The sequence below is a fragment of the Mauremys reevesii genome, linkage group 4 (genome assembly GCF_016161935.1).
Source record: "Mauremys reevesii isolate NIE-2019 linkage group 4, ASM1616193v1, whole genome shotgun sequence".
In the NCBI taxonomy this organism is placed as follows: Eukaryota; Metazoa; Chordata; order Testudines; family Geoemydidae; genus Mauremys; species Mauremys reevesii.
Genome location: NC_052626.1, coordinates 129,664,426 through 129,688,400, shown reverse-complemented (window position 1 = coordinate 129,688,400; position 23,975 = coordinate 129,664,426). Strand labels below are relative to the sequence as shown.

At 52.8% G+C, this 23,975-nt stretch overlaps 1 protein-coding gene across 3 annotated transcripts in view; it reads right to left on the bottom strand.

The window, feature by feature from the left end:
• Positions 1–23,975, bottom strand: part of SCUBE3 (signal peptide, CUB domain and EGF like domain containing 3) — a 135,012-nt gene that overhangs the window by 11,552 nt on the left and 99,485 nt on the right. For all 3 annotated transcript variants that reach the window (XM_039534858.1, XM_039534859.1, XM_039534857.1), the window contains 10 exons: positions 19,252–19,368; positions 14,965–15,087; positions 11,277–11,393; positions 5,946–6,068; positions 3,892–4,008; positions 2,696–2,788; positions 2,474–2,590; positions 2,184–2,345; positions 1,031–1,234; positions 606–767 (listed from right to left, as the gene is read on the bottom strand). In XM_039534858.1, the coding sequence (XP_039390792.1) occupies positions 606–767; positions 1,031–1,234; positions 2,184–2,345; positions 2,474–2,590; positions 2,696–2,788; positions 3,892–4,008; positions 5,946–6,068; positions 11,277–11,393; positions 14,965–15,087; positions 19,252–19,368 (1,335 nt within the window). The remainder of the gene's footprint in view (positions 1–605; positions 768–1,030; positions 1,235–2,183; positions 2,346–2,473; positions 2,591–2,695; positions 2,789–3,891; positions 4,009–5,945; positions 6,069–11,276; positions 11,394–14,964; positions 15,088–19,251; positions 19,369–23,975) is intronic.

Sequence of the window (23,975 nt, the reverse complement as noted above, 5' to 3'; positions counted from 1 at the left end):
AAGGACAAAGAGATGGTCTCTGCCCCCTTCTCCCCTGAACTCGGGGGGCTCTGATAAAATGGACTGGTTCCGATTGCCCCATGGTTCTGCTCTTACAACCTCCCACCCCCTTTGGCTCATGACTGGGATGAATCCAAGTTTACCCTGCAGGAAGAACAGTCAAAAGCGGCAGCCCCCTGCAGTCACACCACCACACCTGAATCCTAACTGGGCGCTTGTGCTTCCCTCTCGTGTTTCTCTCCCATCCTGTTCTGAATGGAGAGTCAGGGGACAGCTCCAAGGGCCTGTCTGCGGCCAGGCAATGCAAGGAGCGCTGATGTGGAATCCCTGGAGCTGTTTCATGCCTGATGCCCGGGCCTTGAACAAACCGGGGATGAGGTCTACAATGGTTTCTCTGCAGCGCAGAATGGAAGCTGCACGCTGCACTGGTTCTGCGGGTGCTCCTAGCCCCATCCCACAATGCCGAGCCCACCCAAAGGCCCTTGCCGGGCCCTATGGGAGAGATGATCAAGAGCGCCATAATGCCATAGTTGTAAGGTGCCTCTTGGTTCCTCAGCCAGCCTCTCCAAGGTCACAAACAGCAACTGATTGACCCCGCACCGTACCTGCACAGGTGGTTATGTTTGTTGCTCCGGCCGGGCCATACGCATCACTTCCAGGGCAAAGGTCACAAGAGAGCTGGCCTTCTTTGTCCTGGTAGGTCCCAGGGGGGCAAGGGACACACTGCTCCATCTGACCGTGGTAATACGTTCCCTGCAGGCAGCTAACTAAGAGAGAGGCAGAGCCATTAGGGACGCATGTAGCGAGAACCCCCACCAAGCTATCCCCTAACATGCCTTATTCTGGCTGCAGGTGAGAAGCCCTCGGGGTCCCCAGCTCCTAATATTGACAAGTCAGTGCCTCTAAAGGGAGAACACATGGTAACTTCACCTACTGCCCGGTCAGCACATGGAGCTGGCAGCGCTGGTGCTTGGGAGTTGTAGTTCAGCACTAGGGGCCTACAGCCCTAGCCCCCCGGTTGTTCCCTTACCACACTTGGATCCTAGCCTTTGCTGCCCTGGCCCGCAGCTCTCCTGCCTCTCCAGGGACATGCTCAGCTTCCGCGCCACCTCGTAATCCATGCCCGCGAAGCGGATCAGGAACCGCTCCTGGTTTATGGACTTCTTCAGGGCCTTGATTGCAGACTTCAGCTTCTTCTCCACCCTCTGCCGCAGGCAGTTAATATTGCAGCTGGCTAGAGGTCAGAGACGGGGGAGGGGGTAGACTATCAGGGTGAGCAAAGGAAAAGCAGATGACCTCCTAGACTGCCCCTCCCCATCCCTGCAGGGGCTAGTGGTGTCATTCCTCACCAATCTTCTATCAGGTGTGAGTGGGGTGGCAGGGACTGGGGGGGAACTCAAGCAGCGAAGGGGTATCTTCAGCTGGATTAGGGGGTTCCTCCTGCTACTCATTCCATCTCCCCACACCCGAGCCTGGACTGCTGCCCACCTCTGTATTTCCACACACTGGGGGTGACTATACATCTCTGCCTATTCTACCCCCCTCCTCTTTTAGTGCCCATCACCGCACCTGGGATGGCTCTGGATGTAACTGTTAAAGTGGTACTGTGGACAGCAGGAGGCTCTGTGCAACATTATCACTGGCCAGAGAACTAGAACCACAGCAAGGAGTGGCAGGGCAAATTTCCCTCACCCTACCCCATCAGCCTGCTTCATCTACATCTTGGGGAAGCCCCTTCTAGAGGTGCAGAAGGGGTTCAGTTTCCATGGGTCTTACTCAGTCCTTGGCCTCTGGCCAGACCGCTGGTGAGGCGGCTAATTAGTGCAAGCCGGGGCGGTGGTTTTTATGACATGGACGCCTGCCCAGAAGGAGCTGGTCTGAGAACTGCCAAGCTCATTTCACACAGGCCACGGAACATGCTGCCTGTAAGGTGTGAAGGTAATTAAGAGCACAAGGCAGACGTTATTGGAGAGTTCAGCCCAGTGCACACTGGGAAAGCCAGAGCTTCTACTGCTACGTGGGCTCACCTCAGTTCCAGTGCATTCTGGGACAGCCAGGCCTCTCTCCTCAGGCCCAATGCACTCTGGGAAAAACAGTCCTCCCTGTCCCATATCCCCCAACTTGGAATCGCCTCAGGCCCAGTGCACTCTGGGAAAGCCGGTCCTCCCAGCCCTGTCCCTCACCTGTGACCTCTTCCGGTTTGATTTCTGCCTCAAACTCCAGGGTGATGCGCGTCACCTCCTTGTTGGGGGAGTTGCGGGCTCGGCGGCCTTTGCCCTTCCTTGATGAATCGCACTTGAGGTTCACAAAGGTCACCTGGCAATCCGAGCAGGGGGCCGCCCCGCCTGGAAGAGTGAGGGATAGAGAGTCAGGATCTTCCCTTGGGAAACCCAAGCCCAGGTGGTCACTTCCCTCCACACAGCCATAGAGGAGCTTACACAGCTGGCTGGGGGTAGGGGGGTGTATGCCTCACCTGGCGCCCCGTGCTTCCCCGACTCGTCCTGCTTCCCCTTCACGCGCGGGTGCAGGTGACACTTGGCATCCTTGATCTTGAAAGAAGCCTTCTGTTTGATTGGAGCAGTGACAGTCTCTAAAATAAAAGGCAGGTGCTAAACACCAGAGGCACAAGCTGAGCCTCCCACCATGGCAACTGGGGGCAGGGGAGGCTCGGCCCGGCCCAGGAGAGCAACCTTACCCACGCAGTGATGGCTGCTGTTGCCAGGCCTCTGCTGGGCCCCCTGGCGCAGGATGGGCGTCCCACAGCTCACCGTGTAGCTGCTGTCAGACTCTGTGAAGAGGGAGAAAGGAGGGATTCAGACAGAGCCTGGGGCTCACTCCTGGCTTGCTTCCGAAGTGCTGCTCCGCTGCGTCGCCCAGGGAGGTCCGTGGGGGCTCAGCACCCTAAGAAATCAGGCACTAAGAAGCCCACATGTGCTGATATGACCCCAACCTTTGAAGCTCTAGAGACTGGTTCATTGCTAGCACAACCCGAGGGTCAGTTCAGGCAAAGCCAGGGCCCTGCTCAGCCATTCAGCTGCAAAGCCTGAGATCCTGTGTACAGCCTCCTCCCCACTCCCACCCCACGATATCCCCACCAGGCCAGCTCCAGTGAAGGGAGTCCAGTCCTGCAAAGGGGCAATGGGGACAGCGTCCAGAGCTAGGGGTCCGAGAGGAAGCACGGGGTATAATGGATGGGGGCCCCGTTAGGAGGAGAATGGGGACTGCTAAGTGTCCCAGCTGTGGCTCTGAAGTATGAAGATGATTCCAAGGGCAGATCTAGTCATTATCCCAGTGGTCAACAAACTTTTCAGGGTTGCGCCCCCCTTATCTCTGTCCACGCCCCCTTTCTGCCCTGCTGGGAGCAGAGCTGTGGCTCTGTGGGGAGGGCTGCAGACAGGGTAAGGGGGCCAAGGCTGGGACCACAGCTGGGGGTGAGGCCAGGAGTGGAGTGGAGGCCCAGCCGGGGGCCGATGCTGGCAGCCGGGGCCCTGGGTGTGGGGCCAGGAGTGGAGCCCCAGGAGCGGGGCCAGGAGCAGAGCTGTGTGGCGCTCTCTCCCTGGCCCTGGTGGGAGCTGGCCTGGGCCCCAGCCATGGCCCCCTGAAAGGTCCTCTTCACCCCCTGAGGGGGGTGCACCCTACGGTGTGGTGACTTCAGCCTCATCCAGACCTAAATCTAGCCTGCGCAGAGACATCCTGCTTCCCTAAGCCCCCTCTGTGCCTTCAACGACATATGGTGTTCTCCATGGCGATGTGGGGCACCATTAAGCATCCACCTAAGTAACGGGTAGGGAGAGATCCATATTTGTAAAGCCCTTTGGGACGGAAGGCGTTGGAGAAGGCCAGTGCCCCGGGGTAGGTTTCAGGGGAGATGTGGCAGCCACGGGTTGGTACCTGGCAGGAAGTGGGCCTTGGAGATGCAGGTGAGGGAGCAGCTGTCCTTCTTGCCGTTCTTGTTGCAGGTGATCATGGCCCGGTGAGAGATGGGGCCCGTCAGGCATTTCACCAGCTCTGAAGGACAACAAGCACTGAGTGGTGACAACAAGCAGGGGGCGACTCAGGGCCGACCAGCCAAGCAGGCGCTGCTCCGGGCACGGGGGGTGGGGAGTTATCATAATTGGGCTGACAAATTTAGCGCAATTGTGGGCGCAACTGAAAAAAGTGAGTGAAACTTCATTCACGATAATCTAGCGGGATCAACAGTGATCGGGAAAGTTGCAACGGGGAGTCAGAGAGACTGAATTAGTAGAAACAAAAAGACCTCCTGATATCGCTCAAGGACGGGCGCTTACCACGGATCGTCCCTGGTAAACCAAGCACCGTGAGACTGAAACATCAATGAATCAAAATTGGTGGGTCGGAAATGAGGCCTCATTGGTGGGCAAAACAGTGAGGGGATGGGCTACTCAGCCCATCACTCCTTCTGGGGTCCTTACAGAAAGAGACTTTGGGAGACAAATTAGTGACTGGAGTGAGCTTCACCATCATGGCTGCCACCCCCACCATCTCCTGTGTCCCTGAGCCTTCATCATTCTGATCCTGAGAGATGTCCTGAGCACACCAGGCCAGAGAGAGAGGGAGTCACATGACATCACCTCCTCCACTGGCTGGATCCTGACCACCACCTGGGATGTGAGACTTTTTCTCTCCTCCCAGGTGTGTTCTTCTCCTTCCCCACTGTCTTTCTCTCTCTCTCTCTCCTTTTTCCTTCTGGCTAAGAAGAGTCTGGCTTAGCTGGCCAAGACTGCCTATTTTGCAACACTGCTGGAAGCCTGTGACCAGAAAAGAGGCAACTAAAAGCCCATTTATTCTATCCAAATTAATACAACAGTGGGACTCTAACCTTGCTTCTAACTCCATTCCTGTCACAGCATCCATCCTCCTCCCTCAGCCACCTGCTTCTGCCATGGGCCATCCTGGCAAGACAGGGGTGCGTGTGGTCTTCTGGGTTCTCCTGCACAACTTTACACTCACACGCTCAACCTGGGGCCATGAGTCAGCAGATCATCTTGAGGAGTAAGAGGCACTTGCTGGGGTTTCACTCTCTCCTTCATTCTGAGGAGGCTTTGCTCAGTCTATCCCCTGTCCCTTCTCTTGGATGGTAATGGAAGGGAATCAACTGGGCACCACAGTGTTGCTGCGGGCTGTTTAAAACAGCTGCTGTGTCCTTCCCCAGAGGTTGCTGCATGTCCGGGGCAGGAAAAGAGATTTGTATAGGTATATCTATCAGCAAAGTGCTTTGAGATCCCTTGGGGAGCAGAGCACTATGTAAAGAACAAACAGAATTTGATCCAGGTCAGAAATAGCCAAGGGAAGTTCGGCAGGTGAAGGACTACACTTTCTGATGCACCCTTTTCTAGGTGAGGTGCCAGAATTTCCTCTACCGCTTCCCAAACTCTCTCTTTTCTTGAGTCCAGCAGCCCAGGCGAGATGGGTTTGGGGGAGGAAAGGGACATTTAGATCAGGAGACCACAGCATGAAAACTAGCTCCACAGGCAGCATGATCTGGTCTCCTGTGCTAGCAGTCTCAGCAGAGTGGCGAAAGGCAGACTGGGGCATGGAGCCCGAACTCCCTGTCTCTGCCAGAAGGCACAGCACTGGGGCAGCATGGGGATCATGGGAATCTGCACAAAAATAAACACGCTCTAGCTCTAGGCCGAGATTGAAAAGGTTTCCACCCAGCATGACGCTCAGACCAAGAGAGGACGTTATATGCCGGGGTGCGTGGTCAACACACACCCAGTGTCCAAATCCAACCCGTAAGCAGCACCCTTTCTCTGCACCGTCTCCCCATACTACAAAGCACCTTCACAGCAAAATCCACCTGGATCAAATCTATCCACCACATCCCGGCAAGGACCAAATAGAAAAATGCAGATCTCTGTTCCGGCTTTGCCGGCTGACCTATGCTCACCCACTAGATGGCAGCATGGGTTTTCTTTACCCACCTATGCAGTCCTTTTTGTTCCAGTGCAGTTTGCAGCTGGCTGGACAGGTACACTCGTAGCTGCCAGGGGTGTTTATGCAGCCAAATTTGCAGCCTCCTCGGTTGATGCTGCATTCATCAATGTCTGCAGGGAGCAAAGCGAGACGATTACTGAGAACTGGAATTGCCATGCTGCAAAAAGCAAGCTCTGTTAGAGGTTACAGCAGGCTGAGTGGCGGCAGGACTCCTGGATTCTTCTAGCTCGTGGAGTGTTAAAGTGGTTAGAACTGGTGGGGCAGAGGTTGGCAGCCAGGACTCATGGGTTGTAATCCTGGCTCTGCCACTGACTCACTGCACAGTCCTGATCAAATCACTTAAGGCCCCATTTTCAAAGTGGCCTGTAATTCTGGGTGTCCAACCTGAGATATCTCAGGCCGGATTTTTGGAGGAGCTGGGCTCCCACAGCTCCAATTAGCACCAGTGGGGAAGGTCACGAGAAACAAGAGGAGAATTTAGTCCAACATGTGCAGGGACGTGAGTCCCCTCTTCGCAGCACTCTGCTGCATATCAGCTGTGACTCAGGACAGCACTGCCCCAGGCACTCTCCGTAGGGAGAAAGTAAGGGCACCCACTTCCGGATAGCAGCTAGGGAGGGACACTCTGGAGAAAGGCTCAGAGGACGGCAGAAAATGAAGCTGCCCCAGGGTAACAAACAGGAGCAAGACCCAGCACGTACTCAGCAGCACTGTCTGTGAAGGTCTCAAAGCCCCGTGTGAGCAGGAACCCATTACGTCTCCCAACCCCACTCTACAGAGGGGCAAAAGGACTTTTTCAAAGTCTCATGATAAGTCAGGGCAGAGCCAGAGAGAGAACCCAGGTGTCCTGGCACCCAGGCAACTGCTTTAACCACTAGCCAGACCCCTCTTCTCAGAGCCTCCCCCTGGAGCCAGGGTCACAGGAGAAAAACTGCCAGCGGCTTCTCTGGTAGGATGTAGGAGATGTTCCCTGCTCAAACTCCTTATGACCCTAAGTCTCCGCAGCTCCCTGAAGCTTCTTCTCACCTTTGTCCCCTTGCTGCCAGCCAGGCCGGGCATGAGCACAGCCCCGTAATCATCCTCATCCCCACCCTGAGAGCTCCCTGCAACCAGCAATTTAAACAGCTATTTCCATTAATCAGGAGCCGTCCTCTGATCACTCCTCCCACAAGCCAACAGAGCGCCCACTGGCTGAGGAAAGCAACCAGAGGAATGGGTCTCCATTCAGAGCTGAGCAATCCCCCCACCTCGCTGGGACTCCAACCATGGCCTTGGAGGTCTGCAAGCGGAGCCAGATCCAGCTCCTCCCAGCTGGGCAAGAGGGAAGGGGAAGGGGAGGGGGAATGCAGGGCTGGGCAGAGATGCAAGGTGAGCAGAGAGTAGGGGAATGGTGAGTGACCAGGAGCAACCTCAGGGGTGAATAGCCCATGATGATGGGTGCTATGAAGCAATCTAAGACTGAACAGCTAGATGGGAGAGGCAGACCAGAGATGGGGATAAGGGACTCTGCTCCCACCTCCCACCCCACCCTCGGGCTCAAGGCCAGTGAGAGGATTCTGTCCTGGCCGAAGGCACTGCCAATGTGAACCTGGCGTTTTTGACCTAATCCTGCCATGTCAATTGCTTCACAAGCTCTGTAGTGGATGGCACTGGCAGGGGAGCTGCTCTGCCTTCCCTTCTTCACAGCTCTTTCGATCACCCAAATGGGCCGATCTTATTAGGGCTCACGTCACCCACCACTGAAATGCATCCGTCTCTGGGGTGGAAAGTGACAGCTGTGTTACAATGCACAGCAACGCTGCATCTCAAGAAGTGAAGACAAATACTGTAGCCGACTGACCCACGGGGGGGCGGGGGGGAAGGAATTTCTCAACTGAATTTGGTCAGGATGCGAGGGCTAACGCGTCGACTCCTGACACAAGTGCTACTGGTGGAGCGGTTTGTCATGAGCCAAAGGACGGGGCCTTGGTTTTATTTCTTATCCCAAACCATGGCAGCTCCTCTGTGACAGCAGCCTTTGCACCAACTTTGCTGGGGTGCTGGATGCAGGACTGACTCAGAATCACCAGCACCACCCTTGTCCCAGGCTGCGTCCTTGGTGGTTTTTCTCACTAAGGAGTGGCTGCTTTCTCCACCAGCTGGAATTTCCGTGTGGCTCCACCTTTACCCCCAGACACAGGGAAATAAAGTAGCCCAGCCAGGTGGTGACAAACATTTGGCTCATAGGGACTAAATCCTCTGTCTAGATTGCCTCGCAGGGGCAGCTGAAGTGCTCGACAGAATCTTCTTTTTGTTTTTAATGTGAAATCTCTCCGTCGGTGGGCAAACCAATCACTCTGCTAGATGGGGGATCAGCCAGCCGTAGAAAGACAGACAGACAGAGGACTTAGAAACTAGATTCCATTTAGCAGCTTTGCTCTCAACGCTCAATTTGCATCTCCAATGGATTCTGCTTCCCAGTTTGTCGTCTATTTCAGCCACCCCACGTTCATTGATTCATCAAGCCTCAGGCCAGAAGGGACCACTAGTCTGACCCTAGCGTTGCCAACTTTGTTTGGATGAATTCCTGGAGATTTCATCACATGACATAAACTTCAGCTAAAGATTCATCTGTAATTCTGGAGACTCCAGGACAATCCTGGAGGGCTGGCGACCCTATCTGGGCTGGCGACCCTCCTATTTACCAGGACAGAGAAATTCACCCCATGAGCCCTGCACTGAGTCCAGTAACGTGTGTACTCCTGAGTGGTGTGACACAAACCAAGAGCCCTTCCTGACATCCTGCCTCACTCTCTCTGCAAACCGCAGCCAGCAGGCGGTTTAAGCTGGCCTCTGGCTTTACGAGAGCTTTTATAAACCTCCTCCCTCAAGGAACTCTTCTGCTCCCAATGGGAGGGACAGCACTTCCCTGTCTGGTGCGATTAGCACAGTGAGCGCTCATGGACAAGTGTGGCTGCCTGTCTGTGTTCACCCGCTTGTGTGTTTGTGTCTGCATGCAAGTGGGCATGAAATCACAGCAAGGACTCACTGGCTGTATAAACAGAGGTAGCCTGGCAAGAAAGATGGAACAGAGCTGCATTCAGTGGGTGAAATCCTGACTTCATTGAAGTGAATAGCAAAACTGTCATTGATTTCAGCAGGGCCAGGATTTTATTTGGGGCATGCAGGGACCATATGTCTAATAGGGGGGCTCCTGGGTACAGGGTTCATGAACATTTAGGTATGTGAGTTTGACAACACTAGTCCAGTCTGCCATGCCAATGACATCTAATTGAACTGAACTGGGATTATTTAGTCTGCAGAAGAGAAGAATGAGGGGGGATTTGATAGCTGCTTTCAACTACCTGAAAGGGGGTTCCAAAGAGGATGGATCTAGACTGTTCTCAGTGGTACCAGATGACAGAACAAGGAGCAACGGTCTCAAGTTGCAGTGGGGATGTTTTAGGTTGGATATTAGGAAAAACTATTTCACCAGGAGGGTGGTGAAGCACTGGAATGGGTTACCTAGGGAGATGGTGGAATCTCCTTCTTTAGAGGTTTTTAAGGCCTGGCTTGACAAAACCCTGGCTGGGATGATTTAGTTGGGGATTGGTCCTGCTTTGAGCAGGGGGTTGGACTAGATGACTTCCTGAGGTCCCTTCCAACCCTGATTCTATGATTCTATGAACTGCATTTACATTGACTCCACTGAAGTCAATGGAGTTGCAGCACTTTACGTCGGCAGAGAATACGCCCCATCATGGGTGCTAGGGTTTTCTGGATGTGGGAGGTGAGTTTTCAGTCTGGATTGTGTTTACACAGGACGGGAAGGGACTTCCTGAGTCATTGAGTGCAGTCCCCTGCTATCACAGGCCATCACAGAATCAAACGGGTTTCCAGGTAGAAGCATTTGCACTGGTCTGTGCAAGTGTATGTTGTGTGTGCACGGGAGGGTGGGGGTGTCGTGCAGGAGGGTGCGTACACTGTGTGCGTGAGGGCTTCTTTGTGTTGGTGCACCAGCCTTAATCTAGGTAATCCAGGGTATCTCAACATATGTAACTCACACTGAAAACTACCGCTGCAAACCACACTACTGTCATAACACGCCTGAACAAACCTCTCTGCGCTTTTCATCTTCCCTGCTATTCCCTCGGGCACAGGCTTCCCCTTCCCTCGTGCTCGGGAGTTATCTGATTCGGGAAACTCAACTCAAAACCTTTTTGAAGTCCCCCCCCCCCCCCACCAACTTTGTGCCAAGAACTCTGGGGATTTTTTCTCTCTCTCCCTGAGCGGACAAGTCGCAAATCGCTCTGGTCGCTTTGTTTGAAGTTGCAGACACAACTGTCTGGCTCCCTGCACCCACTCTGCTTATGGAGCTCCATTTCCAACTACTGAGGAATTGTCAGAGAGAGAGAAATCCCCTCCCCCCTTGGCATCTCCCTAGCTGCTTACAGGGGAAAGCAAACGTGGCAGCGGGGGCCCTGTTTTCCTATACAAAGAGGTGAAACCATTGGAATAGTCAGGAAAGAAGCAATCAAAGTCCCAGAGCGGACTGGGAAACTAGGGACTCAACTGCTCCGGAGAGGAGCGCAGTACGGGACTTCCCCACAACCGTGATCCCAGCGTCTGCGTCCCAAAGATCTCTCTGCCATCCACTCCTCCTCAAGGGACACCCAGGTGGCAGTCCCTTTCATGGCTCATCCAGCCCTTTTGGAACACCTGTATGCTACCCGCATAACCCCCCAACACATGCACATGGTTCCTGTCTCCTGCTGGGTAGCAGGAAATGTATCCGTGGTAGGAGCACAGAGATGGCCAGACTGCATCAATCCATCTAGTATAGGATCTCGTCTCTGACGGCAGTAAGTATGAGATACTCCAGAGAAAGTGCAAGAAACACTGATGTGAGCAGTTCCAGTATCCCTGCCTGGGATAGTTTCTTCCTGTCTCCCAGTAGTCTGAGACTGGCTTCTCGCTGACGCAGAAAGCTTTAGAGCACTTGTTCGTTTTAACCCTTATCTATATCCTTCTCTGAATCCTCAGCTCTTGGCCTCAGTGATAACTTGTGGCAATGAGTTCCACAGCCTAGCCATGCATGCCACTGAATCGTACATGTTAAAGCTGGAAAAACCCTACTGGGCTCCATCTAGCCCAGCCCCTCTCCTCACCCCAGGAAACAAGGTAAGACTGTTCCATACAATCCTTCTCCAGGGCCTGGTCCAGTCTAGTCTTAGGTAGCCCAAGTGATGGGCCTCCCAGCCCTTCCCAGGGGAGACAAGTCCCCTGCCAGAGAGATCCCACCGCCAGGAAGCTGGCAAACGGGACAGGAACTCTCATACCTCCACAGTGGGTGAGCCCGTACAGCGTGTAGCCCTTGTGACACAGGCACTGGAAGCTCCCCGGGGTGTTGATGCAGACGTGGTCACAGGTCCTGTCGAAGGAGCACTCGTCAATATCTGGGAGGAAGAGGGAAAGGCAGAGAGCGTGAGGCCCGGCCCAGCCAAGGGGTGGGCTCCACAGGGGTCTTGAGCCCCGGGGCTTGGCTGGCTTCTCGAGGGTTCGATTCCTTCCCCACCCACCTCCAGCGTCACCCAGAAAGACTGAAATGAATACTCCCACCGTGTGAGGTCCATGCACAGCTCTCTCCCACTGTGCCAGAGGGGTGGTCCAAGACCAAAGCCCTGCAGAGAGGCAGCCAGCCGGGAACGGGGTCTATGCCAACATCTGCTCCTTTACCCTGCATAGGATGGGAGGTGGGGGCACCCCAGAACACCCCCCCTTCCCAGCCCCACTGCCACGCTGAGCCTCCCTAGGCCTATGCAACGCTGTGCCCCTGGGCAGGTTATCTGCAATGAACCTGGGACCTCTCAGCAGGAGCCTCTATGGCTGGAGCTAAATGACCTGTGTGTGTTAGCAAAGGATGTACCAGGCTCGTCAACCTCCACCTGCGGCCCAGCCACCACTAGAGGGCGACAGAGCTCCACAGTGGGTGATTATGCCTCTCAGCGCCAGCGCCCCCACCCCCAAGCCCAGCCTTTACCCTGCCGCAGTGATGCTTTGAAAGACAAAGGGTTAAATCCCAAGGTGCCAGCCTGGAATGGAAAGTCCCCTGTGGGGTGGAAAGCAGCTGCAAGCTCCCCAATGCCATGGGTCCAGGGACATGTTCTGATCCAGCACATCCTCCCCCCTCCTCCGCCCCAAATGGAAACCAAAGCTGCGATCTCCTGGCAGAGCCTCCTCCAAGGAAGGTGCCAACATCACCCCCACTGCCCTGTGGGGGGCCTTGCTGTGGGAGGGCGGCACAGGCTGCGGGGGCGAACCTGGCCCGCCAGCTTTATTTGTATTTCATTGGCTTTGTTAACTTAATTGCCACGATCAGCTCAAACTTCCAAGAATGTAGAACCTGGATGGAGATGAAAGAGGTGCCAGCCAAAGGCACACCAACTCCCCCTGCCGACCTCCCCAGGGCCTGGCCCCATGCACTCAGCAGGTAACACCTGAGCTCTGTCACACCCCAGCGACTCACGGCTTCAGACATTCACCCAGCGATGAAGGGCCCAAGTGCTGATTCAGGGAAGGCCTGGGAACCTTGGCATTGGGGGGAGGGGAGGCGCAGATACCGGCCCCCCTGCATACTTCAGCTCAAGGCTGGTCTTGTTCACAAGTGAGATGAGTTGGGTGGCCTCAGACAGATAATACTTTCATGCCCATGGGGCCTTTCATAAGAAGATCGCAAAGCACGACTCTCTCCCACCCAGGGAGAGAGGTAAAGGTTATTCCATTTTACAGATGGATCTACTGAGGCAGAGAGAGGTGAGCCCATGGCAGAGCTGGGAATAGAGAACCCAGGAGTCCTGGCTCCCCGTCCCCTGCTCTAACCAGTAGTCAACACACTGCCTCCCTTCTCTGCTCCAGGCAGATCAAGTCGCATGAGCATGGAGGAAGCTGAAAGCAGCGGTAGGATAGAAGTGTTCTGTTAGGGACTGAGGGTTTGACCCCTTCGTGCCCACCCAGCCAGTCCCTGCCTTACCTCTATGGTCCACGGTGAACACAAATGTGGTTGATTACAAACCACAGCACAATCCCAGACTGCACATGCCATAACCCCACCCCTGTTCATTCCAACCAGCTGGGCCACTTGGCGAAGGGCAATTCCCAGGGAAGAGGGCAGGAGGGGATGGGCCAGGCTGTTTATTCTCATTAAGGTTCCTGAGAGTCCTGGCTGCCTCTGAAGAGAACAGATCTCGGAAAAAGAAAATGGCTGGCATGTGTGTGCCCATGTGTGTACGTGTGTGCGCGCATGTGTGAATGTGCACATGTGTGTGCCGTAGCCAATGAGATGTCAACTCATCCCCTGGATTCCCTGCAAAAGTCTTGTGCAATAAACAACTGCTGTGGTCTGTAAAAACAGTGACGTGTCTGAGTGTGTTAACGCGCAAATGAGGCTGCACACATTCCCCTGGGTTCAGAGGGCATCCCGTGCCTCGTGTCGTCAGATCCCCTGGGTTTAGCACGCATGTGCGTGTGGCCAGGCATCTCGCTGTTACATAGATACACACATTCTGCAGAAAGACATGCCAAGGTGTGATAACACTGAACACCCGCAGGCTTTCGTGTGTTGGTTGTAAGCTGTGGTCTCTAAGATGTTATCTGGCACGCCTGGTGAGGTTGTTAGTTGATTCATAGGCCAGAAGAGATCATTACGATCATCTTGTCTGACTCCCCACGTAGCACCAGCCAAAAAACCTCACCCAGCGATTCCTGCAGCCATCCCTTCGGTGGCTTGACGATCCAAGTAACCCTGCTGACTGTGGACAGAGCCATGCCTGGAATTTCAGCCCAGTTTCGCAGACTCAAGAGACGGGCCCAGACCAGAGCCCAAAATCCAAACACCTTTGAAACGTGAAGAGGTTTGGATCAGGAACCTGCTTTCACTGCTGGGCCCCTGAGTCTCCCTCATGCCATCAGGCCTGAGAGAAGTCTAGGAGCTGAACTTTGAGACTCAGGGAGTCCCCTGGAGCCAGATTTTTAAGTACTCAGAACCCACAATTGGGGCCAGATTTTCAAAAGTGACCTCTGACTGCTCCCACTGAGAATAATGGAGGACCCCCCCACCATGCACACCCACACCGAGTACAATGGAGAACCCCCTCCCCCACGCACTCACACCTACACCGAGTACAATGGAGAACTCCCTCACACACACACCGAGAACAATGGAGAACCCCTTCCCCCATGGGCACACACCCTCACTGAGTACAATGGAGAACCCCCTCCCTCACGTGCTCACACCCACACCAAGTACAATGGAGAACCCCCTGCCCCACACCCACACTGAGTACAATGGAGAACCCCCTCCCCCATGCACACAAACGCTTTGAGAACAATGGAGAACCCTCTGCCCCATGCCCGCACACCCGTTGAGAACAATGGACAATCCCCTCCCCCACATGCACACATGCACTGAGAACAATGGAGAACCCCCTCCCCCATGAGCACACACGCACTGAGAACAATGGGGAACCCCCCCATGCGCACACACACATTGAGAACAATGGAAAACCCCCTCCCCCGTGCACACACATACACTGAGAACAATGGAGAAACCCCTCCCCCATGCCCACCCACCCATTGAGAACAATGGGGAACCCCCTTCCCCCACATGAACACACGCACTCAAAACAATGGGGATCCCCATCCCCCACGCGCTCCCACTGAGAACAATGCTGAGCGGCTGAACAACCCTGGCCACCTCTGCTTTGGAGACGTGGGATGTTTTTGATGCTAAGACAAAGTCCTTTGTACCTGAAAAGCCAAGAGTGCTCGGGGGTGATGCTGTCAGCACAGCATGCGTTAGCCATCAGAAGTGCCCCCGTGGCTAACTCCTCACTGGGAGGCACACAGCACCCCTCCACGACTCCATTCAACACTGCGTCGCTCCCAGGGGACTGGGACCAGCTATCAGCCCCGGAGGCCCTCCACAGGATGTGAAACCCAGCTGCGCTGCAGGCCCCACACGGCGCTCACCTTGGCAGGTCCTTTCGTTGATCAGCAGCTTGTAGCCTTTCTTACAGCTGCACTCGAAGCTGCCCACCGTGTTCCTGCAGATGTGGTCGCAGCCGCCATTGTTCAGCCGGCACTCGTCGATATCTGTGGCAGGGAGACACAAAACATCCCATTACACAGACCGACTGGATCCGGCGACACAAGCAAGGGGTGTGTGGTTAAAGGCGAAGGAACCAGCTGCCCAAGAAAAGAAAGGACGGCCCTACAATCAGGAGACCCGAGTTCAAGTCTCTGCTCCGTAACAGACGCCCCGTGTGATATCCCTGGTGCCTCGGTTCCCCATCAGAACACTAGGGAGAACAGCGCTGACTTCTCGTGCAGGGTGTTGGCAGGCTCAATGTGGCACAGACTGAGAGATGCTCTGATATTATAGTTACAAGAGCGTCCATCTAAGTGCCTCAGCTAGATGGATATTAAAGTCAAGGGGAGTTTTGCTATTGATTTTAACGGGAGAAGGACTGGGGCCTTTGATGAGCACAGCTACCGGTGATGGGACAGGATGATACACTACAGTCAGAGGCCAGAAGGGACTCAAGACACCTGGGCTTTATTCCCAGCTCTGCGTCCTTGGGTGAATTGCTGCACCTCAGTTTCCCCAGCTGTCCAGTGGGGATTAGACTATGCACCCAGCTCACAGGGGTGGAAGGAGGATGAATGAATATCTGCAAAATGCTTGGATGTCCTTGGTGGAAAGCATCCGTTCTGACACAGATAAAACGATTCTGCGCAGTCACCACTGGCAAGAAGGGCTGAGGGCTCTTGGGGAACGCATGCGTTAGAAATAGAGACACTGGCAGAAAACAAGAAGGGGAAAAATAACCCTCAGAAGAACAGGAGTTAGACAAAATAAGCACGCAGGTTTCTAAAACCTCCTGACTTTTAGGCAACAAGCGACACTAAAAAATAAACACACACACACACACACACTTCCAAAGAGCTTCTATAACCTGCTAAGCGGTTGGGTTGGGTTTGGTATTCACCAGATAATTTACTGCTAGGAAATGACCTGTAAAACAGAACGAGGCTGGGCTGACAAATCCCAGGTAAGAGCTCAGGGCAGACCTTGCCCAAAGCTCCATTTGCATCCCTCCCCCACTTCTGTGTTGCCTTTAGCTCTAGGACGACAGCTGCGGCTCTCTGGGGTTGTGGCTTTTCTTTTATTATGGTGAGTGAACTAGCCATAAAACAGCTCACAACCGTAATAAAATCCCAGACCCAGGGGATAGGACTCTGGGTTATGATGCTTTCCTGGAACTGCAGAATGGGAAAGGTGGTGTGCTCTGAACAAGAATAATGAAGCCCAGAGGGGTCTGGAATCGGTCAGGCAGGTAGATGGCTTTCAGCAGGATGGTGCTTTCCTTTCAACTACGGTCAAGGACCTCAAGCTGCCAAAAGACAGAATGCAGGCGCCTTCCATTTCTGGAGCTTCACTTTCTCTCCTGGGGGCTGGCCGAGTCAAGGGTCTCCCGCTGAAGGGACGGCATGCAGTGCGATTGTGTCTGGAACCCTAAGCTCGTATGTGCATGAGTGTGTGTGTGACCGGATCTGTCTCTTTCACTCACATACACTATGCACATGTGTTGGTGTTACCCCTAATTCCTCCAAATGTTCCTCCTTTTCTTTAAAATAATGTAGTGAATTTGCTGCTAATTTAAAACAGATGGATTGATAGCCGTTCGGCCAGCATTTCTGTTCAAGTACAGCCCCAGCAAGCACGGAGACTTCTATTTGTTCCTACAATTCATTTTGCAGGTGCAAATTTCACGGGTGAAAGTTGTGTCAGGAAACAAGGAACACAGCTGAAAACAGACCCAGACAGCCCATGCAAGGCAGCCATCCGCAGGTTAACTCTGCTGTACTAAGGGTGTGCATGGGTTAATACTCAGTAATACCACACGAATAGCATACATACCTCTAGATCTGCCATCCAGGAACCTCAAAACACTGCACAAACATTACGTCCACTCTGACTTTGGGATAATGGGTCAATTTCCTTGGCACCCACACATTATGAATCAACCATGATCACCGGCAAGAATATGATTCATCGTTGCAAAGAGTGAAGTTAGCCTCTCAACACCCTGACATAGGGCCGTGTCATCCCGTTTTAAAGATCAGCCATCAAACAGGGAGACAGTGTGTGACTTCCGCAGGAAGTCTGTAGCAGAGTTAGGAGCAGAATCCAGATTCCCCAGCTCCCAGTCTTCTGGTTTCATCACAAGATCAGCCTTCCCCACAGTCCCCCCTCGGATGTTTCAACCCCACTTCACAGGGGAGGGAGATGAGGCAGAGAGGGTTCAGGAGTTGCTGAAGGTGAAGGAGTGAGTCACTGGGGTTGGCATGCAGAAGTCCTGGCACTGAGAACCCTGCTCTAACTGCTAGCCCACCACAGTGTTTGTGCTGCCACCAGATCGAACCTTCCCCTGCCTCTGGATTTCACAGGGAACCGGGCTGACACAAGGCAGCTACAAGCCCCCGCTCAAAAGGAATCAGAACAATAGGGCTGCTGTTCCCAGGCAGAGCTGGGGTGGGAGGGTGGGGATGGGGGCTGGGAAGTGGGATTTTAACACCTCTGAACGACAGAAGTTCCAAAAGGCGCCCCAGGGGACAGGGGGTGCAGTGCGCCTTGCCAGCAATCCCAGATAAGCTCGGAGAGCGGGGACAGTTCGGCTGGGAAACGCAGCTCCCTCCCTTTGTAGGTGAACTGGTTTCCCAATGACAGGGTTCAGAGTAGCAGCCGTGTTAGTCTGTATCCGCAAAAAGAAGAGGAGTACTTGTGGCACCTTAGAGACTAAAAAAGAGCCCTTCATCTCCCACAGTCCGATGTACAGTCTGGGTAGAGGCCTCTGTGCTGGCTGGGAGTCAGCCCCCATCCTCAGGCCTAACCACATTGGCCTGTCGGAGAGCGGGGAAGGAGAGGAGAGTACCTCATGGTGCCAAGGGGGGCAGGTGCTTAGGCGCCGGTTGATGCAGGTAAGTGCTTTTGTCCACAAGGTGCCTAAGCAGGTTAGGTGCTTAACTCCCAGGAAAGTCGATGGGACTTCAGTGTCTAATGCACTTAGGCACTTCTGTAAATCACACTCAACGCCCATCTGCATCGTTAGGCACCTAAATTCCTTTGTACATCTTGCCCAAACTCTTTGGAGTCTCCTGAGATACTCAAGCCCCAGCCTGTCAACCTATGTGCACACCACAGTGCTCATCACCATAGTATCTAGGCACAGATCTCCGGTGTAACACCCATCACCATAGGACCTCAGTATAGATCTACCTCAAACACGGGGTCTAGCACGCAGCACCCACAGGTCACCATCTCCACGTACGAGGAAGACTTAGTACAGGGGTCCACCTCCACCAAGAATTCTGCTCTTAAAAACCGGTGCCCTGCTTGGCCCACGAACCCTCCAGAGACACTGGCGAGATGGCAGTGAGGACAGACCCAGGCTCTCTTATGGCACAGCAATGCTCTTCCGCATGGGGTTTAATCCTTACTGAACCATTGCAGAGAAGACTGCGGTGGGGCTGATGGGGGAGAGAGAGGGACTGGGGGGTCAGAGAGGAAGACGGCCTCTTATCGCTAAAAGCAGGAACTGGAGCTCTCCAGGGAGACATATGCAGCTGTCTCATCCATTCCACGGCCACTGAAACGTTTCTCCATGCACGGCAGGAGGCTCTGTGTATGAGGGGATCTGGATGCAAGGGGGTTGCAGCTGAGGAGTGATGGGTGCAGGAAGTGTGTGGGGGAGGGAACTAGTAGCTGAGCCCGGTGCAGGGTAGGAGCCACCAGCCAGGTCTTCCCCAGTTCCACCCCCTGCCCCACAGTGATTTACCTCTCTGCCTGCTGCCCTGGTAGGGTGACCAGATGTTCTGATTTTATAGGGACAGTCCCCATTTTTGGGTCTTTTTCTTATATAAGCTCCTATTACCCCCCACCCCCATCCCGATTTTTCACACTTGCTGTCTGGTCACCCTATGCCCTGGGCACCCAAAACATACTGCTGGGGAGGGTCACATGACCGCTTTTGTGACTTCCCTTTGCTTCCCCATCAGAAAGTCATTTTTCTGCAGGGAAGCAAAGAAATCTGTGAGAGACATAAATTCTGCACATGTGCAGTGGCGCAGAATTCCCCCAGGAGTAAAAGTTGCTCCCAGCAGCGAATAATCCCCTAACAGGAGAGCTGCTGGTTCCACACTCCCCCATGTAAGCTGGGCTCAAAGCTGCCAGGCCTTCACTCGCTGGTCCCTTACCTTTGCAAGTTTTCCTGTCTGGCTGCAGCATGAAGCCCATTGGGCAGCTGCAGTGCACACCCGTGGCTGCGTCGTGGCACTTGCTGTCACAGCCTCCGTTGTTCACGGCGCAGGTCTCTGCATGGGGGGGGGGGAAGAGAGAGATTAGCAATCAATGTTTTAAAGGATGCCCAATCTAGAAGTGAGGTGCAAACATGCTGCTGAGGTGACTTTGTGCTGGGTATGATCGAGATCCCCAGTGGAAATATCTACACTGCTATCTTTAGCAGGCTAGTATGAGTCTCACTACTCGGGCTGGGCAGCTTGGTCCCCCAGCTGCAGTTAGACATACCCAAACAGGCCAGATTTCCAGAAAGTGCTGAATGCCCTCTGCAAATCCAGCCCCTTTTTTGCGCATCCCTTTTTGAAAGTCTAGTCACATGGCTCAGCGGTGTTCTGAATGTAACGACAGAGCAACAAAACCCAGGGCAGGGCTTTCTGCAAGCGAAGAGGATACCTACCTGTGCTTAGGGAGGAGAGAGCAAATCTTCTGACTCACCAGTAGAGCAACCAGTCATTAATAGCGACACACACACACACACACGCATGCACACACTCATTCAGAACTTGCAGGATCTTTTCTCCCTGTATTAGTTTTAACCTCCCTTTGGAGGGAAACATGGAGTTTGGCTTTTTCCATCTGGAAAGCACTGATTCTTTGCCTGAGGGTTTCCCAAGAAAGCCGGGGAATGGTGGGAGAGACTCACACATCTGTTTGTGCACCAACATCACACATGTCGACCACACAGGGCCCGCTAAGTGACCTACTGCTGAGAGGCCGACAAAGGGACCAGGAGACTGCAAAACTTTAGAGTAGGTCCTACATAAACACTGAACAGCTGTTGCCACTGGTTGTCTTTAATGTCTCAGCAACAGAATTGTTTAATAGATGCTCAGGTTCTGGAGGACAACTGCTACTAGCTTAAATTAAAACACTCTTGTAGAAATTTTAAGGCAGGTCAAATGTGGGGCGTAAATCTACTTGGCAGCATCCCACTTGAGCACAGCCTTCCTAATGATTTGCATTTCTATCGTGCCTTTCTTCAGAGGATTTCAAATCATTTGACAGCATTCGCGAGCCTTCCCCACATCCTGAGGGGTGCACTGGCATTATCATCCTGGTTACAGTAACTAGTCCCAGGTCTTCTGGTGTGTCGATGGCAGAGCAGGAAAAAGAACCAGGAGTCCAGGTTCCCAGTCCCCCACTCTACCCCCTCGATAACCCTCTCTCCTTCAAAGAATCTGCTCATTAATAACATCAGAATATCTTGGTTGAAGTGTGGCAGACAGGAAAGGGGAACTGGTCTGTTCTATCAGGAGACGCTTTCTCTATTAAAACAACATGTCTGGCAGTAACACAGGTAAAAGCCAGAGCAGCTGCTCAGGAATGTTTGGAGATGGGGCTTGAGATGAGATTGAGGCACAGCAGTTTGCTGGCAGGTTTCAGGGGAGCACATGTGAGCTAGTTAAATCTCTGTAGGAGGCCACCTATCACTCCCAGGCACTGGGAAAGTGGAGTTTGTTTGTGACTGGAATTGGTTCTGGAGCAGGCTGTTCTGGTTCCCATCCAGCAAGGAACTTACGCATGTGCCTGTCTTTAAGCATGTGACAAGTTCCACGGGGCACCTCACATGCTTAAAGCTAGGCACAGGGAGTGGTGAAATAAAAAGTTTTACAAACCCTAACACTAGTAGAAATGGTTTTTCTCTTTAAAGAAAATTATAATTTAAGGGGAACAGAGTTCTGGGGATGATTTAATGATGCCAAGGCAGTGTTTGCAACCCACACACCGCAGCTCTGGGCTAGAGAGGGGAACAAGAAGTGAATCTAACTAGAAACATGGGGCCAGATTTACAAGTGCTCAGCAGAGAATAATTATCAAAAATGCCTAAGCCCCATTTTCAAATGTGACTTTGAAGTCAGATCCTCAAAGGTATTTAGATGCTAACTCCCATTGAAATCAATGGGATTTAGCTTCCTCAATTAGGTAGACATACTTGAAAATATTACCTGGCATTCACCATCAGATTTTCAAAAGCCCTCAGGCTCCCACCGTGGCACTGCTGGACAGATTTTCAAAAGAGCCCATCACCTGTGTGCCGGGCTCTTCTGACATTTGGAACAGATTCGGCCACCCTTACTCATGCTCAGCAGCACCTTGCTTCATGAATAGTTCCCTAGCAGAGTAAACAGAGGTATGGACAGTGGGATTGGCCCCATGAAATGAAAATGGCAAATCTATTTGCACTGTCCAAGCTGAATGAAGCTTTGCAAAATAAAACCACACTGCAGTAATGGCAAAGGGCACATTCGATTTTTTACAATGTTAATTACTTCCTGTCATCAAACTCAGCCATTGCTGTTACAACAGGAAGAGGCAGTATTTTAAATGCAACATTTTCATCTTGCACAATGTCCCTGTGAAACCAAATCTTTGTTTTTTGTACTAACCACTAGAACTATGCTTTGAAATTCATTAATGAAGACCAATAGTTTCCTTTCCAGAACATCAGCTACTTGGATGACCGAGACATTTGGGCTCAAGGAACCTAATGTGCTAACCCGCCGAAGAAATTTGTTGGAAAAGAGCAAATTCCAGGTTGTCTCTCTTTGCGGGAACCACATGAAGTGTAATTGACTGAAACGCCTAACCCCTGTCTGCTGTGCTGGGGATTTGGGATTATTATTCTGTGAATGTCCTGCTGCTGCTATTTTTATGCTGTCTCATCACAAGAGAACAAAAGGACCATTCTATTAAATTAATGGCCAGTAGAATTACAAAATGTAATGCTAAGGACATATTTATTCACCTATCTATGTACCCAGATGCTTACATAGCATGCAGCCAACCACCGGAACTCCCCTCTGCAGGAAAACAGATAGCCTAATACTAGGGCTGGATAACTTTATGACCATTACAGACAACTGCAGCTATGCAAGAGCTGGAGGTGAGCAAATAGCATGTCTCATGCCATGATTGTCACAGGGGTCAGAGCTGGCTTTGAGTCGGTTTTCTGAGCGGGGAGGTAGGGGTTATTGGGTTCTAGGCCAGGGATAGGCAACCTATGGCACAGGTGCCGAAGGCGGCACGCGAGCTGATTTTCAGTGGCACTCAGCGTGCCCGGGTCCTGGCCACCGGTTCAGGGGGCTCTGCATTTTGTTTAATTTTAAATGAAGCTTCTTAAACATTTTAAAAACCTTATTTACTTTGCATACAACAATAGTTTAGTTATATATTATAGACTTATAGAAAGAGACCTTCTAAGAACGTTAAAATGTATTACCGGCACGCGAAACCTTAAATTAGAGTGAATGAATGAAGACTCAGCACAGCACTTCTGAAAGGTTGCCAACCCCTGTTCTAGACCCACAAAAGCCTTTTTGCTCAGCGGAGGAACAGTGTGACCGTAAAGGACTGAGACACCAGGGTGACCGTCCTTGAGAGGAGCAGAGAGAACACGCTGCATGCCAACATTTGATAGAGGTGGAGGACATTTCTCTCTCTAGTGGCTGCCTCAGGGCTCTTGGTGCGCCCCCCTCATCAAAGTGATCAGTCAATCTCCCTAGGACCTTTCTGTGCAGAACCGAGAGCATCAGGTTGTATTACAGTAGAAGCTAGAGGACGTGACCAAGGTCAGGGCCCCATTGTACTAGGTGCCGTATATGCACACAGTCAGACACCATCACAGCCCCAAAGAGCGTACACCGTAAACAGACAAATGGGCTGGAAGGGAAACTGAGGCACAGATTAATCCAAGCTCACCTAGCAAATCTGTGGTCAAACGAGGACTAGAACACACCTCTCCTGATTTCCAGCCTAGTACCCAATCTACTAGGGCACGCTGCCTCCAGACCCAGAGCATCTCTTACTATGAGGCAGCACAAACACTGGCAGCAAGGGGACCTGCGCAGAATAATTCCAAGTCCCCATCCCTAGAACGAGTGGCTAGATGGAAAATTACACTCCGTGTGCTCCCTTAACGGAATCCATATCTGACCCTTGATGCTCTGTGTTTACACGGAGGAAGGCAAGAACCTAGTCAGCCAGACTCAGCTATTGGGATAGTTGCAGTGGTGCATGCAAGATAGATTGATCCTTCAGCTGGAGTAAACTGGCCTAGCTCCACTGATTTCAATGGAGTTACACCCATTTACACTAGATAAGAACCTGGGCCCATCACTGGAAGTTAGGAGTCTAGATACCTTTGAGGATCTGGGCCTGGACCCTTGCAGAGACAGGCAAAGCTGCTACACACCAGGACTGGCACTGGTGCCACTTCCCCGGTGTCAAGCTCCACCTGTGCAAAGAGCAGCTTTGCCTATCTGTGGTTTGGCACCGGTGCAGCTGGTGGTAATCAGGGCAAATCTCCTGGGTAGACAAAGGGCAACATTTTCAAAGGTGCTTAAGTGATTTAGGAACCTAAGTCCCATTGACTTTCAAATGGCCTTGGAAATCGAGACTCCAGCTCCTAAAACACCCAAAGCCTAATTATAGCTCTGGGTTCACCCCTGCCTGTCTCAGGCCTCTGGAGACAGTAATTTGCTTGCAGTGTGGGGTGGGATCCACTGTTCTGCGGTGATATCAGCCCTGGGTGGCTGAGGGAATGTGGCTCTCCAGGCCTGGAGTGTGTTAACATGACTCACTCGAACCACACAGGGTTTTGGCAAGTGCCGGCTGAATCACT